This window comes from Bombina bombina, chromosome 2 (genome assembly GCF_027579735.1).
Source record: "Bombina bombina isolate aBomBom1 chromosome 2, aBomBom1.pri, whole genome shotgun sequence".
In the NCBI taxonomy this organism is placed as follows: Eukaryota; Metazoa; Chordata; class Amphibia; order Anura; family Bombinatoridae; genus Bombina; species Bombina bombina.
In genome coordinates this window covers 2,250,773-2,269,617 of record NC_069500.1, presented here as the reverse complement: position 1 = coordinate 2,269,617, position 18,845 = coordinate 2,250,773, and the positions used below count along the sequence as shown (strand labels likewise).

The 18,845-nt window shown below is 43.7% G+C and overlaps 1 protein-coding gene across 1 annotated transcript in view; it reads left to right on the top strand.

Moving 5' to 3' along the window:
- TLN1 (talin 1) overlaps window positions 1–18,845 on the top strand; it is a gene marked incomplete in the record, with an annotated part of 895,533 nt that overhangs the window by 366,457 nt on the left and 510,231 nt on the right. Inside the window, 1 exon segment of the mRNA XM_053700951.1 lies at window positions 1,634–1,762. Within this exon segment, the coding sequence (XP_053556926.1) occupies window positions 1,634–1,762 (129 nt within the window).

Sequence of the window (18,845 nt, the reverse complement as noted above, 5' to 3'; positions counted from 1 at the left end):
TATGGAGATTGAACGCTTGATTCTTGGTCATAGAGGTTTCTCTGACTCCGTGATTAATACTATGTTACAGGCTCGTAAATCTGTATCTCGAGAGATATATTATAGAGTCTGGAAGACTTATATTTCATGGTGTCTTTCTCATCATTTTTCTTGGCATTCTTTTAGAATACCGAGAATTTTACAATTTCTTCAGGATGGTTTGGATAAGGGTTTGTCCGCAAGTTCTTTGAAAGGACAAATCTCTGCTCTTTCTGTTCTTTTTCACAGAAAGATTGCTATTCTTCCTGATATTCATTGTTTTGTACAAGCTTTGGTTCGTATAAAACCTGTCATTAAGTCAATTTCTCCTCCTTGGAGTTTGAATTTGGTTCTGGGAGCTCTTCAAGCTCCTCCGTTTGAACCTATGCATTCATTGGACATTAAATTACTTTCTTGGAAAGTTTTGTTCCTTTTGGCCATCTCTTCTGCTAGAAGAGTTTCTGAATTATCTGCTCTTTCGTGTGAGTCTCCTTTTCTGATTTTTCATCAGGATAAGGCGGTGTTGCGAACTTCTTTTGAATTTTTACCTAAAGTTGTGAATTCCAACAACATTAGTAGAGAAATTGTGGTTCCTTCATTATGTCCTAATCCTAAGAATTCTAAGGAGAAATCATTGCATTCTTTGGATGTTGTTAGAGCTTTGAAATATTATGTTGAAGCTACGAAATCTTTCCGTAAGACTTCTAGTCTATTTGTTATCTTTTCCGGTTCTAGGAAAGGCCAGAAAGCTTCTGCCATTTCTTTGGCATCTTGGTTGAAATCTTTAATTCATCTTGCCTATGTTGAGTCGGGTAAAACTCCGCCTCAAAGAATTACAGCTCATTCTACTAGGTCAGTATCTACTTCCTGGGCGTTTAGGAATGAAGCTTCGGTTGACCAGATCTGCAAAGCAGCAACTTGGTCTTCTTTGCATACTTTTACTAAATTCTACCATTTTGATGTATTTTCTTCTTCTGAAGCAGTTTTTGGTAGAAAAGTTCTTCAGGCAGCGGTTTCAGTTTGAATCTTCTGCTTATGTTTTTTGTTAAACTTTATTTTGGGTGTGGATTATTTTCAGCAGGAATTGGCTGTCTTTATTTTATCCCTCCCTCTCTAGTGACTCTTGTGTGGAAAGATCCACATCTTGGGTAGTCATTATCCCATACGTCACTAGCTCATGGACTCTTGTTAATTACATGAAAGAAAACATAATTTATGTAAGAACTTACCTGATAAATTCATTTCTTTCATATTAACAAGAGTCCATGAGGCCCACCCTTTTTTGTGGTGGTTATGATTTTTTTGTATAAAGCACAATTATTCCAATTCCTTATTTTATATGCTTCGCACTTTTTCTTATCACCCCACTTCTTGGCTATTCGTTAAACTGATTTGTGGGTGTGGTGAGGGGTGTATTTATAGGCATTTTAAGGTTTGGGAAACTTTGCCCCTCCTGGTAGGAATGTATATCCCATACGTCACTAGCTCATGGACTCTTGTTAATATGAAAGAAATGAATTTATCAGGTAAGTTCTTACATAAATTATGTTTTTTTTCCAGGGTAATTAGCAATGTATTGTCTATAGCATTATCATTTATATCTCTTTTTTTGTAGGGTGCTGCAGCAAACCCAGACAGTGAGGAGCAGCAGCAGAAATTACGCGAGGCAGCAGAAGGTCTACGCATGGCGACTAATGCAGCAGCACAAAACGCAATTAAGAAGAAGCTGGTTCACAAGTTGGAGGTGAGAAGAATCAGAAAGTTAAAGGAGCTTTTGCTTTAAGCTGGGAGCATATGAGACTGAGCTTAAGTACAAAGAGGAAGCCACAACACCAAAATCATAGAAGACTCAGAGCTTGGGCTTTAAATCAGTATTTGGCGGAGGATTGTGGGATTGAGTTTAGATAGTGCCTGGGAGAGATTGAGAGATTTGGGGGTTAGCGATTGGTGTGAGCTGCAGCTTTGGGGATGGCGATTGGTCTAAGCTGCAGGTCTGGGTGGTAACAATTGGTGTGAGCTGCAGGTCTGGGGGATGGCAATTGGTCTGAGCTGCAGGTCTGGGGGATGGCAATTGGTCTGAGCTGCAGGTCTGGGGGATGGCGATTGGTCTAAGCTGCAGGTCTGGGTGGTAACAATTGGTGTGAGCTACAGGTCTGGGGGATGGCAATTGGTTTGAGCTGCAGGTCTGGGCGGTTGCACTTGGTGTGAGCTGCAGGTTTGGGGGATGGCAATTGGTTTGAGCTGCAGGTCTGGGGGATGGCAATTGGTGTGAGCTACAGGTCTGTGGGGTTGCAGTTGGTCTGAGCTGCAGGTCTGGGGGATGGCAATTGGTCTGAGCTGCAGGTCTGGGGGATGGCAATTGGTCTGAGCTGCAGGTCTGGAAGATGGCAATTGGTCTGAGCTGCAGGTCTGGGGGATGGCAATTGGTCTGAGCTGCAGGTCTGGGGGATGGCAATTGGTGTGAGCTGCAGGTCTGGGGGATGGCAATTGGTCTGAGCTGCAGGTCTGGAAGATGGCAATTGGTCTGAGCTGCAGGTCTGGGGGATGGCAATTGGTCTGAGCTGCAGGTCTGGGGGATGGCAATTGGTGTGAGCTGCAGGTCTGGGGGATGGCAATTGGTGTGAGCTGCAGGTCTGGAAGATGGCAATTGGTCTGAGCTTCAGGTCTGGGGGATGGCGATTGGTCTGAGCTGCAGGTCTGGGAGATGGCAATTGGTCTGAGCTGCAGGTCTGGGAGATGGCAATTGGTCTGAGCTTCAGGTCTGGGGGATGGCAATTGGTCTGAGCTGCAGGTCTGGGGGATGGCAATTGGTCTGAGCTGCAGGTCTGGGGGATGGCAATTGGTCTGAGCTGCAGGTCTGGGGGATGGCAATTGGTCTGAGCTGCAGGTCTGGGGGATGGCAATTGGTCTGAGCTGCAGGTCTGGAAGATGGCAATTGGTCTGAGCTGCAGGTCTGGGGGATGGCAATTGGTCTGAGCTGTAGGTCTGGGGGATGGCAATTGGTCTGAGCTGCAGGTCTGGGGGATGGCAATTGGTCTGAGCTTCAGGTCTGAGGGATGGCAATTGGTCTGAGCTTCAGGTCTGGGGGATGGCAATTGGTCTGAGCTTCAGGTCTGGGGGATGGCAATTGGTCTGAGCTGCAGGTCTGGAAGATGGCAATTGGTCTGAGCTTCAGGTCTGGGGGATGGCAATTGGTCTGAGCTGTAGGTCTGGGGGATGGCAATTGGTGTGAGCTGTAGGTCTGGGGGATGGCAATTGGTCTGAGCTGCAGGTCTGGGGGATGGCAATTGGTCTGAGCTGCAGGTCTTGGGGGATGCAATTGGTCTGAGCTGTAGGTCTGGGGGATGGCAATTGGTCTGAGCTGCAGGTCTGGGGGATGGCAATTGGTCTGAGCTGCAGGTCTTGGGGGATGCAATTGGTCTGAGCTGTAGGTCTGGGGGATGGCAATTGGTCTGAGCTGCAGGTCTGGGGGATGGCTATTGGTGTAATCTGCAGGTCTGGGGGATGTCTTTTGGTGTGAGCTGCAGGTCTGGGGGATGTCTTTTGGTGTGAGCTGCAGGTCTGGGGGATGTCTTTTGGTGTGAGCTGCAGGTCTGGGGAGTGGCAATTGGTGTAATCTGCAGGTCTGGGGGATGGCAATTGGTCTGAGCTGCAGGTCTGGGGGATGGCAATTGGTCTGAGCTGCAGGTCTGGGGGATGTCTTTTGGTGTGAGCTGCAGGTCTGGGGGATGGCTATTGGTGTAATCTGCAGGTCTGGGGGATGTCTTTTGGTGTGAGCTGCAGGTCTGGGGAGTGGCAATTGTTGTGAGCTAGGAGAAATAAAAAACAGAGGGGCGCCTCATGTGTGGTATAGTCTGATTGAAGACATAAGAAAAAGCAACAGAATAGCCAAATGAGTACTCACATACTCCACGAGCACACTCATGTGCTGGTAGGGGCAGGCTGTAGATTTAGATGGGTGTGACAGCTCACCCGTTCAAGGATACTTCCAATACTGTAGTTCTGCAACAGGTGTAAAACAAACAGAGAGCACTATATGTGCAGACCATTAAGGATGATACATAGAAATGTGCTTTATAGTATAAAGTGGGTACTCACATACTCCCAAAGCACACCAATGTGCTGGTAGATACAGGCTGCAGATTCAGGCAGGTGTGGCAGCTCACCCAAACAAACGATCTTTTGGTATTGATGCAGTGAAAACAAAGGCAGGTTTAATGCTTCTCAGTAGCTGTGCACTTAGTAGTGATTGCAGGCAGACGGTAGGAAATGAGATCCACTCCAAAAGTAAAAATTTGCAAATATTTATTAAAAACTAAAATTTAAAAACAACACCAGGGTTGTTATATAAAGTGGATTACAGGGTCACCCAGTTGGCCCCAATGATTGCAACGCGTTTCTCGGTTGGCAAACCGTTTCATCAGGCATATCATAATCATTCCTACCTCTGCCTTTTATACCCTACAAACAAACAATTGTGTCCATTCTAAGGGGTGTGTTCCTAATTGATTCTCACCTGTGTGAGCTATCAGGTGTCTCTGAGGCTAATTGGTTGTTCACTAGAAAAAATATACTTTGCAACAAAAAAATTGACTTTGCAAAATAGAAAATTGAAATATTCACCCTTTCTCTTGTTAAGTGTATCCAGTCCACGGATCATCCATTACTTGTGGGATATTCTCCTTCCCAACAGGAAGTTGCAAGAGGATCACCCACAGCAGAGCTGCTATATAGCTCCTCCCCTAACTGCCATATCCAGTCATTCTCTTGCAACTCTCAACAAAGATGGACGTAGTAAGAGGAGAGTGGTGTATTATAGTTAGTTTCTTAACTTCAATCAAAAGTTTGTTATTTTTAAATGGTACCGGAGTGTACTGTTTTATCAAAGGCAGCATTAGAAGAAGAATCTGCCTGTGATTTCTATGATCTTAGCAGAAGTAACTAAGATCCATTGCCGTTCTCACATATTCTGAGGAGTGAGGTAACTTCAGAGAGGGAATGGCGTGCAGGTTTTCCTGCAATAAGGTATGTGCAGTAAACATATTTCTTCTGTTAAGTGTGATCAGTCCACGGGTCATCATTACTTCTGGGATATTACTCCTCCCCAACAGGAAGTGCAAGAGGATTCACCCAGCAGAGCTGCATATAGCTCCTCCCCTCTACGTCACTCCCAGTCATTCTCTTGCACCCAACGACTAGATAGGATGTGTGAGAGGACTATGGTGATTATACTTAGTTTTATATCTTCAATCAAAAGTTTGTTATTTTAAAATAGCACCGGAGTGTGTTATTATCTCTCTGGCAGAGTTTGAAGAAGAATCTACCAGAGTTTTTGTTATGATTTTAGCCGGAGTAGTTAAGATCATATTGCTGTTTCTCGGCCATCTGAGGAGAGGTAAACTTCAGATCAGGGGACAGCGGGCAGATGAATCTGCATAGAGGTATGTAGCAGTTTTTATTTTCTGACAATGGAATTGATGAGAAAATCCTGCCATACCGATATAATGTCATGTATGTATACTTTACACTTCAGTATTCTGGGGAATGGTACTTCACTAGAATTACACTGTAAGAAATACATAAAGCTGTTTAATAACTAGAGATTATGTTTAACGTTTTTGCTGGAATGTAAAATCGTTTCTCCAACATAGGTGTGTCCGGTCCACGGCGTCATCCTTACTTGTGGGATATTCTCTTCCCCAACAGGAAATGGCAAAGAGCCCAGCAAAGCTGGTCACATGATCCCTCCTAGGCTCCGCCTACCCCAGTCATTCTCTTTGCCGTTGTACAGGCAACATCTCCACGGAGATGGCTTAGAGTTTTTTAGTGTTTAACTGTAGTTTTTATTATTCAATCAAGAGTTTGTTATTTTAAAATAGTGCTGGTATGTACTATTTACTCTGAAACAGAAAAGAGATGAAGATTTCTGTTTGTATGAGGAAAATGATTTTAGCAACCGTTACTAAAATCCATGGCTGTTCCACACAGGACTGTTGAGAGGAATTAACTTCAGTTGGGGGAACAGTGAGCAGTCTTTTGCTGCTTGAGGTATGACACATTCTAACAAGACGATGTAATGCTGGAAGCTGTCATTTTCCCTATGGGATCCGGTAAGCCATTTTTATTCACACAGTAAATAAGGGCTTCACAAGGGCTTATTAAGACTGTAGACATTTTCTGGGCTAAATCGATCATATTTACACATATTTAGCCTTGAGGAATCATTTAATCTGGGTATTTTTTGTAAAATAATATCGGCAGGCACTGTTTTAGACACTTTATTCTATTGGGGCTTTCCCTAATCATAGTCAGAGCCTCATTTTCGCGCCGGTATGGCGCACTTGTTTTTGAGAACAGCATGACATGCAGCTGCATGTGTGTGGAGCTCTGATACATAGAAAAGTCTTTCTGAAGGCATTATTTGGTATCGTATTCCCCTTTGGGCTTGGTTGGGTCTCAGCAAAGCAGATTCCAGGGACTGTAAAGGGGTTAAATATAAAAACGGCTCCGGTTCCGTTATTTTAAGGGTTAAAGCTTCCAAATTTGGTGTGCAATACTTTTAAGGCTTTAAGACACTGTGGTGAAATTTTGGTGAATTTTGAACAATTCCTTCATACTTTTTCGCAATTGCAGTAATAAAGTGTGTTCAGTTTAAAATTTAAAGTGACAGTAACGGTTTTATTTTAAAACGTTTTTTGTGCTTTGTTATCAAGTTTATGCCTGTTTAACATGTCTGAACTACCAGATAGATTGTGTTCTGACTGTGGGGAAGCCAAGGTTCCTTCTCATTTAAATAGATGTGATTTATGTCATAATAAATTTTGTAAAAATGATGCCCAAGATGATTCCTCAAGTGAGGGGAGTAAGCATGGTACTGCATCATCCCCTCCTTCGTCTACACCAGTTTTGCCCATACAGGAGGCCCCTAGTACATCTAGCGCGCCAATACTCCTTACTATGCAACAATTAACGGCTGTAATGGATAATTCTATCAAAAACATTTTAGCCAATATGCCCACTTATCAGCGAAAGCGCGACTGCTCTGTTTTAGAAAATACTGAAGAGCATGAGGCCGCTGATGATATTGTTTCTGAAGGGCCCCTACACCAGTCTGAGGGGGCCAGGGAGGTTTTGTCTGAGGGAGAAATTTCAGATTCAGGAAAAATTTCTCAACAAGCTGAACCTGATGTGATTACTTTTAAATTTAAGTTGGAACATCTCCGCGCTCTGCTTAAGGAGGTGTTATCCAATTTGGATGATTGTGATTATCTGGTCATTCCAGAAACACTATGTAAAATGGACAAGTTCCTAGAGGCCCCGGGGCCCCCCGAAGCTTTTCCTATACTCAAGCGGGTGGCGTACATTGTTAATAAAGAATGGGACAGGCCCGGTGTACCTTTCGTACCTCCCCCCATATTTAAAAAATTGTTTCCTATAGTCGACCCCAGAAAGGACTTATGGCAGACAGTCCCCAAGGTCGAGGGGGCGGTTTCTACTCTAAACAAGCGCACCACTATACCCATAGAAGATAGTTGTGCTTTCCAAGATCCTATGGATAAAAAATTAGAAGGTTTGCTAAAAAAGATGTTTGTTCAGCAAGGTTACCTTCTACAACCAATTGCATGCATTGTCCCTGTCACTACAGCCGCGTGTTTCTGGTGCGATGAGCTAGAAAAGGCGATTATTAGTAATTCTTCTTCTTATGAGGAGATTATGGACAGAATTCGTGCTCTTAAATTGGCTAATTCTTTCACCCTAGACGCCACCTTGCAATTGGCTAGGTTAGCGGCGAAAAATTCTGGGTTTGCTATTGTGGCGCGCAGAGCGCTTTGGTTAAAATCTTGGTCAGCGGATGCGTCTTCCAAGAACAAATTGTTTGACATTCCTTTCAAGGGGAAAACACTGTTTGGCCCTGACTTGAAAGAGTTTATCTCTGATATCACTGGGGGCAAGGGCCACGCCCTTCCTCAGAATAGGTCTTTCAAGGCCAAAAATAAACCTAATTTTCGTCCCTTTCGCAGAAACGGACCAGCCCCAAGTGCTACGTCCTCTAAGCAGGAGGGTAATACTTCTCAAGCCAATCCAGCCTGGAGACCTAGGCAAGGCTGGAACAAGGGAAAGCAGGCCAAGAAACCTGCCACTGCTCCCAAGACAGCATGAGATGCGGGCCCCCGATCCGGGACCGGATTTGGTGGGGGGCAGACTCTCTCTCTTCACTCAGGCTTGGGCAAGAGATGTTCTGGATCCTTGGGCGCTAGAAATAGTCTTCCAAGGTTATCTTCTGGAAGTGATTCATCCTGTTCCATTAAAAGAACGAGGGATGGGGTTCTACTCCAATCTGTTCGTAGTTCCCAAAAAAGAGGGAACGTTCAGACCAATCTTAGATCTCAAGATCCTAAACAAGTTTCTCAAGGTTCCATCGTCCAAAATGGAAACCATTCGAACAATCCTTCCATCCAGAAAGGTCAATTCTTGACCACGGTGGATTTAAAGGATGCGTATCTACATATTCCTGTCCACAAGGAACATCATCGGTTCCTAAGGTTCGCATTCCTGGACAAGCATTACCAGTTCGTGGCGCTTCCTTTCGGATTAGCCACTGTTCCAAGGATTTTCACAAAGGTACTAGGGTCCCTTCTGGCGGTGCTAAGACCAAGGGGCATTGCTGTAGTACCTTACTTGGACGACATTCTGATTCAAGCGTCGTCCCTTCCTCAAGCAAAGGCTCACACGGACATAGTCCTGGCCTTTCTCAGATCTCACGGATGGTAAGTGAACGTGGAAAAGAGTTCTCTATCTCCGTCGACAAGAGTTCCCTTCTTGGGAACAATAATAGACTCCTTAGAAATGAGGATTTTTCTGACAGAGACCAGAAAAACAAAACTTCTAAACTCTTGTCGGATACTTCCTTCCGTTCCTCTTCCTTCCATAGCACAGTGCATGGAAGTGATAGGTTTGATGGTAGCGGCAATGGACATAGTTCCTTTTGCGCGCATTCATCTAAGACCATTTCAATTGTGTATGCTCAGTCAGTGGAATGGGGACTATACAGACTTGTCTCCGAAGATACAAGTAAATCAGAGGACCAGAGACTCACTCCGTTGGTGGCTGTCCCTGGACAACCTGTCGCTAGGGGTGACCTCCCGCAGACCAGAGTGGGTCATTGTCACGACCGACGCCAGTCTGATGGGCTGGGGCGCGGTCTGGGGATCCCTGAAAGCTCAGGGTCTTTGGTCTCGGGAAGAATCTCTTCTACCGATAAATATTCTGGAACTGAGAGCGATATTCAATGCTCTCAAGGCTTGGCCTCAGCTAGCGAGGGCCAAGTTCATACGGTTTCAATCAGACAACATGACGACTGTTGCGTACATCAACCATCAGGGGGGAACAAGGAGTTCCCTGGCGATGGAAGAAGTGACCAAAATCATTCAATGGGCGGAGACTCGCTCCTGCCACCTGTCTGCAATCCACATCCCAGGAGTGGAAACTTGGGAAGCGGATTTTCTGATTCGTCAGACATCGCATCCGGGGGTGTGGGAACTCCATCCGGAAATCTTTGCCCAAATCACTCAACTGTGGGGCATTCCAGACATGGATCTGATGGCCTCTCGTCAGAACTTCAAGGTTCCTTGCTACGGGTCCAGATCCAGGGATCCCAAGGCGACTCTAGTAGATGCACTAGTAGCACCTTGGACCTTCAACCTAGCTTATGTATTCCCGCCGTTTCCTCTCATCCCCAGGCTGGTAGCCAGGATCAATCAGGAGAGGGCGTAGGTGATCTTGATAGCTCCTGCGTAACCACGCAGGACTTGGTAGGCAGATCTGGTGAATATGTCATCGGCTTCACCATGGAAGCTACCTTTGAGACGAGACCTTCTTGTTCAAGGTCCGTTCGAACATCCGAATCTGGTCCTACTCCAGCTGACTGCTTGGAGATTGAACGCTTGATCTTATCAAAGCGAGGGTTCTCAGATTCTGTTATTGATACTCTTGTTCAGGCCAGAAAGCCTGTAACTAGAAAAATTTACCACAAAATATGGAAAAAATATATCTGTTGGTGTGAATCTAAAGGATTCCCTTGGGACAAGGTAAAGATTCCTAGGATTCTATCCTTTCTTCAAGAAGGATTGGAGAAAGGATTATCTGCAAGTTCCTTGAAGGGACAGATTTCTGCCTTGTCTGTGTTACTTCACAAAGAGCTGGCAGCTGTGCCAGATGTTCAAGCCTTTGTTCAGGCTCTGGTTAGAATCAAGCCTGTTTACAAACCTTTGACTCCTCCTTGGAGTCTCAACTTAGTTCTTTCAGTTCTTCAGGGGGTTCCGTTTGAACCCTTACATTCCGTTGATATTAAGTTATTATCTTGGAAAGTTTTGTTTTTGGCTGCAATTTCTTCCGCTAGAAGAGTTTCAGAATTATCTGCTCTGCAGTGTTCTCCTCCTTATCTGGTGTTCCATGCAGATAAGGTGGTTTTACGTACTAAACCTGGTTTTCTTCCAAAAGTTGTTTCTAACAAAAACATTAACCAGGAGATAGTCGTGCCTTCTTTGGGTCCGAAACCAGTTTCGAAGAAGGAACGTTTGTTGCACAATTTGGATGTTGTTCGCGCTCTAAAATTCTATTTAGATGCTACAAAGGATTTTAGACAAACATCTTCCTTGTTTGTTGTTTATTCTGGTAACAGGAGAGGTCAAAAAGCAACTTCTACCTCTCTCTCTTTTTGGATTAAAAGCATCATCAGATTGGCTTACGAGACTGCCGGACGGCAGCCTCCTGAAAGAATCACAGCTCATTCCACTAGGGCTGTGGCTTCCACATGGGCCTTCAAGAACGAGGCTTCTGTTGATCAGATATGTAGGGCAGCGACTTGGTCTTCACTGCACACTTTTACCAAATTTTACAAGTTTGATACTTTTGCTTCTTCTGAGGCTATTTTTTGGGAGAAAGGTTTTGCAAGCCGTGGTGCCTTCCATTTAGGTGACCTGATTTGCTCCCTCCCTTCATCCGTGTCCTAAAGCTTTGGTATTGGTTCCCACAAGTAAGGATGACGCCGTGGACCGGACACACCTATGTTGGAGAAAACAGAATTTATGTTTACCTGATAAATTACTTTCTCCAACGGTGTGTCCGGTCCACGGCCCGCCCTGGTTTTTTAATCAGGTCTGATGATTTATTTTCTTTAACTACAGTCACCACGGTATCATATGGTTTCTCCTATGCAAATATTCCTCCTTAACGTCGGTCGAATGACTGGGGTAGGCGGAGCCTAGGAGGGATCATGTGACCAGCTTTGCTGGGCTCTTTGCCATTTCCTGTTGGGGAAGAGAATATCCCACAAGTAAGGATGACGCCGTGGACCGGACACACCGTTGGAGAAAGTAATTTATCAGGTAAACATAAATTCTGTTTTTCATTTGCTGAGGTACTGAGTGAATAAATGTTTGGGCACTATTTTTCCACTTGGCAGTTGCTTAATCTGTTTTCTGACAGTTTCTGTTCTCCCTCACTGCTGTGTGTGAGGGGGAGGGGCCGTTTTTTGGCGCTTTTACTACGCATCAAATATTTCAGTCAGCAACTCATTGTATTCCCTGCATGATCCGGTTCATCTCTACAGAGCTCAGGGGTCTTCAAAACTTATTTTGAGGGAGGTAATTTCTCTCAGCAGAGCTGTGAGAATTATAGTTTGACTGAGATAAAAAACGTTTATTCTGTAATTTGTTTCCTGCTTTCAGAATTTGTTATCTTTGCTAATGGGATTAAACCTTTGCTAAAGTTGTGTTGTTTTCAAGGATTGAGGCTATAACTGTTTCAATTTATTAATTTTCAACTGTCATAGATCTTCTGTGCTTCTTAAAGGCACAGTACGTTTTAATATTATTCTAATTGAATTGTATTTCCAAGTTGCAAGTTTATTTGCTAGTGTGTTAAACATGTCTGATTCAGAGGATGATACCTGTGTCATTTGTTGCAATGCCAAAGTGGAGCCCAATAGAAATTTATGTACTAACTGTATTGATGCTACTTTAAATAAAAGTCAATCTGTACAAATTGAACAAATTTCACCAAACAACGAGGGGAGAGTTATGCCGACTAACTCGCCTCACGTGTCAGTACCTACATCTCCCGCTCAGAGGGAGGTGCGTGATATTGTAGCGCCGAGTACATCTGGGCGGCCATTACAAATCACATTACAGGATATGGCTACTGTTATGACTGAGGTTTTGGCTAAATTACCAGAACTAAGAGGTAAGCGTGATCACTCTGGGGTGAGAACAGAGTGCGCTGATAATATTAGGGCCATGTCAGACACTGCGTCACAGGTGGCAGAACATGAGGACGGAGAACTTCATTCTGTGGGTGACGGTTCTGATCCAAACAGACTGGATTCAGATATTTCAAATTTTAAATTTAAACTGGAAAACCTCCGTGTATTACTAGGGGAGGTGTTAGCGGCTCTGAATGATTGTAACACAGTTGCAATACCAGAGAAAATGTGTAGGTTGGATAAATATTTTGCGGTACCGACGAGTACTGAGGTTTTTCCTATACCTAAGAGACTTACTGAAATTGTTACTAAGGAGTGGGATAGACCCGGTGTGCCGTTCTCACCCCCTCCGATATTTAGAAAAATGTTTCCAATAGACGCCACCACAAGGGACTTATGGCAAACGGTCCCTAAGGTGGAGGGAGCAGTTTCTACCTTAGCTAAGCGTACCACTATCCCGGTGGAGGATAGCTGTGCTTTTTCAGATCCAATGGATAAAAAGTTAGAGGGTTACCTTAAGAAAATGTTTATTCAACAAGGTTTTATATTGCAACCCCTTGCATGCATTGCGCCGATCACGGCTGCAGCGGCATTCTGGATTGAGTCTCTGGAAGAGAACATTGGTTCAGCTACTCTGGACGACATTACGGACAGGCTTAGAGTCCTTAAACTAGCTAATTCATTCATTTCGGAGGCCGTAGTACATCTTACTAAACTTACAGCGAAGAATTCAGGATTCGCCATTCAGGCACGCAGGGCGCTGTGGCTAAAATCCTGGTCAGCTGATGTTACTTCTAAGTCTAAATTGCTTAATATACCTTTCAAAGGGCAGACCTTATTCGGGCCCGGGTTGAAAGAGATTATCGCTGACATTACAGGAGGTAAAGGCCATGCCCTGCCTCAGGACAAAGCCAAAGCCAAGACTAGACAGTCTAATTTTCGTTCCTTTCGTAATTTCAAAGCAGGAGCAGCATCAACTTCCTCTGCACCAAAACAGGAAGGAGCTGTTGCTCGCTACAGACAAGGCTGGAAACCTAACCAGTCCTGGAACAAGGGCTAGTAAACCTGCTGCTGCCCCTAAAACAGCATGAATTGAGGGCCCCCGATCCGGGATCGGATCTAGTGGGGGGCAGACTTTCTCTCTTCGCCCAGGCTTGGGCAAGAGATGTTCAGGATCCCTGGGCGCTAGAGATAATATCTCAGGGATACCTTCTGGACTTCAAATACTCTCCTCCAAGAGAGAGATTTCATCTGTCAAGATTGTCAACAATCCAGACAAAGAAAGAGGCGTTTCTACGCTGCGTACAAGAGCTCTGGTTAATGGGAGTAATCCATCCAGTTCCACGATCGGAACAGGGACAGGGGTTTTACTCAAATCTGTTTGTGGTTCCCAAAAAAGAGGGAACTTTCAGACCAATCCTGGACTTAAAGATCCTAAACAAATTCCTAAGAGTTCCATCGTTCAAGATGGAGACTATTCGGACAATTTTACCTATGATCCAAGAGGGTCAGTACATGACCACTGTAGATTTAAAAGATGCTTACCTTCACATACCGATTCACAAAGATCATTATCGGTACCTAAGGTTTGCCTTCCTAGACAGGCATTACCAGTTTGTGGCTCTTCCATTCGGATTGGCTACAGCTCCAAGAATCTTCACAAAGGTTCTGGGTGCTCTTCTGGCGGTACTAAGACCGCGGGGAATCTCGGTAGCTCCATACCTAGACGACATTCTGATACAAGCTTCAAGCTTTCAAACTGCCAAGTCTCATACAGAGTTAGTGCTGGCATTTCTAAGGTCACATGGATGGAAGGTGAACGAAAAGAAAAGTTCACTTGTTCCACTCACAAGAGTTCCCTTCCTGGGGACTCTTATAGATTCTGTAGAAATGAAGATTTACCTGACAGAGGACAGGCTAACAAGACTTCAAAGTGCTTGCCGCACCCTTCATTCCATTCAACACCCGTCAGTGGCTCAATGCATGGAGGTAATCGGCTTAATGGTAGCGGCAATGGACATAGTACCCTTTGCACGCTTACACCTCAGACCACTGCAACTGTGCATGCTAAGTCAGTGGAATGGGGATTACTCAGATTTATCCCCTTCTCTGAATCTGGATCAAGAGACCAGAAATTCTCTTCTATGGTGGCTTTCTCGGCCACACCTGTCCAGGGGGATGCCATTCAGCAGACCAGACTGGACAATTGTAACAACAGACGCCAGCCTTCTAGGTTGGGGTGCCGTCTGGAATTCTCTGAAGGCTCAGGGACAATGGAGTCAGGAGGAGAGTCTCCTGCCAATAAACATTCTGGAATTGAGAGCAGTTCTCAATGCCCTCCTGGCTTGGCCCCAGTTGACAACTCGGGGGTTCATCAGGTTTCAGTCGGACAACATCACGACTGTAGCTTACATCAACCATCAGGGAGGGACAAGAAGCTCCCTAGCTATGATGGAAGTATCAAAGATAATTCGCTGGGCAGAGTCTCACTCTTGCCACCTGTCAGCAATCCACATCCCGGGAGTGGAGAACTGGGAGGCGGATTTCTTAAGTCGTCAGACTTTTCATCCGGGGGAGTGGGAACTTCATCCGGAGGTCTTTGCCCAAATACTTCGACGTTGGGGCAAACCAGAGATAGATCTCATGGCGTCTCGACAGAACGCCAAGCTTCCTCGTTACGGGTCCAGATCCAGGGATCCAGGAGCAGTCCTGATAGATGCTCTGACAGCACCTTGGGACTTCAGGATGGCTTACGTGTTTCCACCCTTCCCGTTGCTTCCTCGATTGATTGCCAGAATCAAACAAGAGAGCATCAGTGATTCTAATAGCACCTGCGTGGCCACGCAGGACTTGGTATGCAGACCTGGTGGACATGTCATCCTGTCCACCTTGGTCTCTACCTCTGAAACAGGACCTTCTGATACAGGGTCCCTTCAAACATCAAAATCTAACTTCTCTGAAGCTGACTGCTTGGAAATTGAACGCTTGATTTTATCAAGACGTGGGTTTTCTGAGTCAGTTATTGATACCTTAATACAGGCTAGGAAACCTGTTACCAGAAAGATTTACCATAAGATATGGCGTAAATACCTATATTGGTGTGAATCCAAAGGTTACTCTTGGAGTAAGGTTAGGATTCCTAGGATATTGTCTTTTCTACAAGAAGGTTTAGAAAAGGGTTTATCTGCTAGTTCATTAAAGGGACAGATCTCAGCTCTGTCCATTCTGTTACACAAACGTCTGTCAGAAGTTCCTGACGTCCAGGCTTTTTGTCAGGCTTTGGCCAGGATTAAGCCTGTGTTTAAAACTGTTGCTCCACCATGGAGTTTAAACCTTGTTCTTAATGTTTTACAGGGCGTTCCGTTTGAACCCCTTCATTCCATTGATATAAAGTTGTTATCTTGGAAAGTTCTATTTTTAATGGCTATTTCCTCGGCTCGAAGAGTCTCTGAATTATCAGCCTTACATTGTGATTCTCCTTATTTGATTTTTCATTCGGATAAGGTAGTCCTGCGTACTAAACCTGGGTTCTTACCTAAGGTAGTTACTAACAGGAATATCAATCAAGAGATTGTTGTTCCTTCTTTATGCCCAAATCCTTCTTCAAAGAAGGAACGTCTACTGCACAACCTGGATGTAGTCCGTGCTCTAAAATTTTACTTACAGGCAACTAAGGAATTTCGACAAACGTCTTCTCTGTTTGTCATTTACTCTGGGCAGAGGAGAGGTCAAAAAGCTTCCGCTACCTCTCTTTCTTTTTGGCTTCGTAGCATAATTCGTTTAGCTTATGAGACTGCTGGACAGCAGCCTCCTGAAAGAATTACAGCTCATTCTACTAGAGCTGTGGCTTCCACTTGGGCCTTCAAGAATGAGGCCTCTGTTGAACAGATTTGCAAGGCTGCAACTTGGTCTTCGCTTCATACTTTTTCCAAATTTTACAAATTTGACACTTTTGCTTCATCGGAGGCTATTTTTGGGAGAAAGGTTCTTCAGGCAGTGGTTCCTTCTGTATAAAGAGCCTGCCTATCCCTCCCGTCATCCGTGTACTTTTGCTTTGGTATTGGTATCCCAGAAGTAATGATAACCCGTGGACTGATCACACTTAACAGAAGAAAACATAATTTATGCTTACCTGATAAATTCCTTTCTTCTGTAGTGTGATCAGTCCACGGCCCGCCCTGTTTTTAAGGCAGGTAAATATTTTTTAATTTATACTCCAGTCACCACTTCACCCTTGGCTTTTCCTTTCTCGTTGGTCCTTGGTCGAATGACTGGGAGTGACGTAGAGGGGAGGAGCTATATGCAGCTCTGCTGGGTGAATCCTCTTGCACTTCCTGTTGGGGAGGAGTAATATCCCAGAAGTAATGATGACCCGTGGACTGATCACACTACAGAAGAAAGGAATTTATCAGGTAAGCATAAATTATGTTTTCTAGGGATGGAACTTGCTAGAAAAATGCTGCTGATACCGGATTAATGTAAGTTAAGCCTTAAATGCAGTGATAGCGACTTGTATCAGGCTTATTAACAGAGATACATACTCTTATAAAAGTGTAATATAAAACGTTTGCTGGCATGTTAATCGTTTTTATATATGTTTGGTGACAAAACTTATTGGGGCCTAGTTTTTTCCACATGGCTGGCTTTATTTTTGCCTAGAAACAGTTCTTTCCACTGTTATAGTATAAAAGTTACAGTTGGTGCAGTTAAAATTACAAACTGTGACATTCAGCTTCTCTCAGCAGTCCCCTGCATGCTATAGGACATCTCTGATGGGCTCAAAAGGCTTCAAAAGTAGGAGCTGTGGCAGTTGTTATGACTGTTTAAAAAACATATTTTTCGTTTTGTTAATCTGTTTTCTTTCATGTAATTAGCAAGAGTCCATGAGCTAGTGACGTATGGGATATACATTCCTACCAGGAGGGGCAAAGTTTCCCAAACCTTAAAATGCCTATAAATACACCCCTCACCACACCCACAAATCAGTTTTACAAACTTTGCCTCCTATGGAGGTGGTGAAGTAAGTTTGTGCTAGATTCTACGTTGATATGCGCTCCGCAGCAGGTTGGAGCCCGGTTTTCCTCTCAGCGTGCAGTGAATGTCAGAGGGATGTGAGGAGAGTATTGCCTATTTGAATGCAATGATCTCCTTCTACGGGGTCTATTTCATAGGTTCTCTGTTATCGGTCGTAGAGATTCATCTCTTACCTCCCTTTTCAGATCGACGATATACTCTTATATATACCATTACCTCTGCTGATTCTCGTTTCAGTACTGGTTTGGCTTTCTACAACATGTAGATGAGTGTCCTGGGGTAAGTAAGTCTTATTTTCTTTTATTTATAAAGTTCTAAATATATGTATTCAAACATTTATTTGCCTTGATTCAGGATGTTTAATATTCCTTATTTCAGACAGTCAGTTTCATATTTGGGATGATGCATTTGAATCAATCATTTTTTCTTACCTTAAAAAATTTGACTTTTTCCCTGTGGGCTGTTAGGCTCGCTGGGGCTGAAAATGCTTCATTTTATTGCGTCATTCTTGGCGCAGACTTTTTTGGCGCAAATTTTTTTTTCTGTTTCCGGCGTCATACGTGTCGCCGGAAGTTGCGTCATTTTTTGACGTTTTTTTGCATCAAAAGTGTCGGCGTTCCGGATGTGGCGTCATTTTTGGCGCCAAAAGCATTTAGGCGCCAAATAATGTGGGCGTCTTATTTGGCGCTAAAAAATATGGGCGTCATTTTTGTCTCCACATTATTTAAGTCTCATTATTTATTGCTTCTGGTTGCTAGAAGCTTGTTCACTGGCATTTTTTTCCCATTCCTGAAACTGTCATTTAAGGAATTTGATCAATTTTGCTTTATATGTTGTTTTTTCTATTACATATTGCAAGATGTTCCACGTTGCAACTGAGTCAGAAGATACTTCAGGAAAATCGCTGCCCGGTGCTGGAGCTACCAAGCTAAGTGTATCTGCTATAATTTTTGGTATCTGTTTCTCCAGCTGTAGTTTGTATTGCATGTCATGACAAACTTATTAATGCAGATAAAATTTCCTTTAGTACTGTTACATTACCTGTTGCTGTTCCGTCAACATCTAATTCTCAGAGTGTTCCTGATAACATAAGAGATTTTGTTTCTAAATCCATTAAGAAGGCTATGTCTGTTATTTCTCCTTCTAGTATACATAAAAGTCTTTTAAAACTTCTCTTTTTTCAGATGAATTTTTAAATGAACATCATCATTCTGATACTGATAATGGTTCTTCTGGTTCAGAGGTTTCTGTCTCAGAGGTTGATGCTTTTAAATCTTCGTATTTGTTTAAGATGGAATTTATTCGTTCTTTACTTAAATAAGTATTAATTGCATTAGAAATAGAGGATTCTGGTCCTCTTGATACTAAATCTAAACGTTTAAATAAGGTTTTTAAATCTCCTGTAGTTATTCCAGAAGTGTTTTCTCTCCCTGATGCTATTTCTGAAGTAATTTCCAGGGAATGGAATAATTTGGGTAATTCATTTACTCCTTCTAAAACGTTTTAAGCAATTATATCCTGTGCCGTCTGA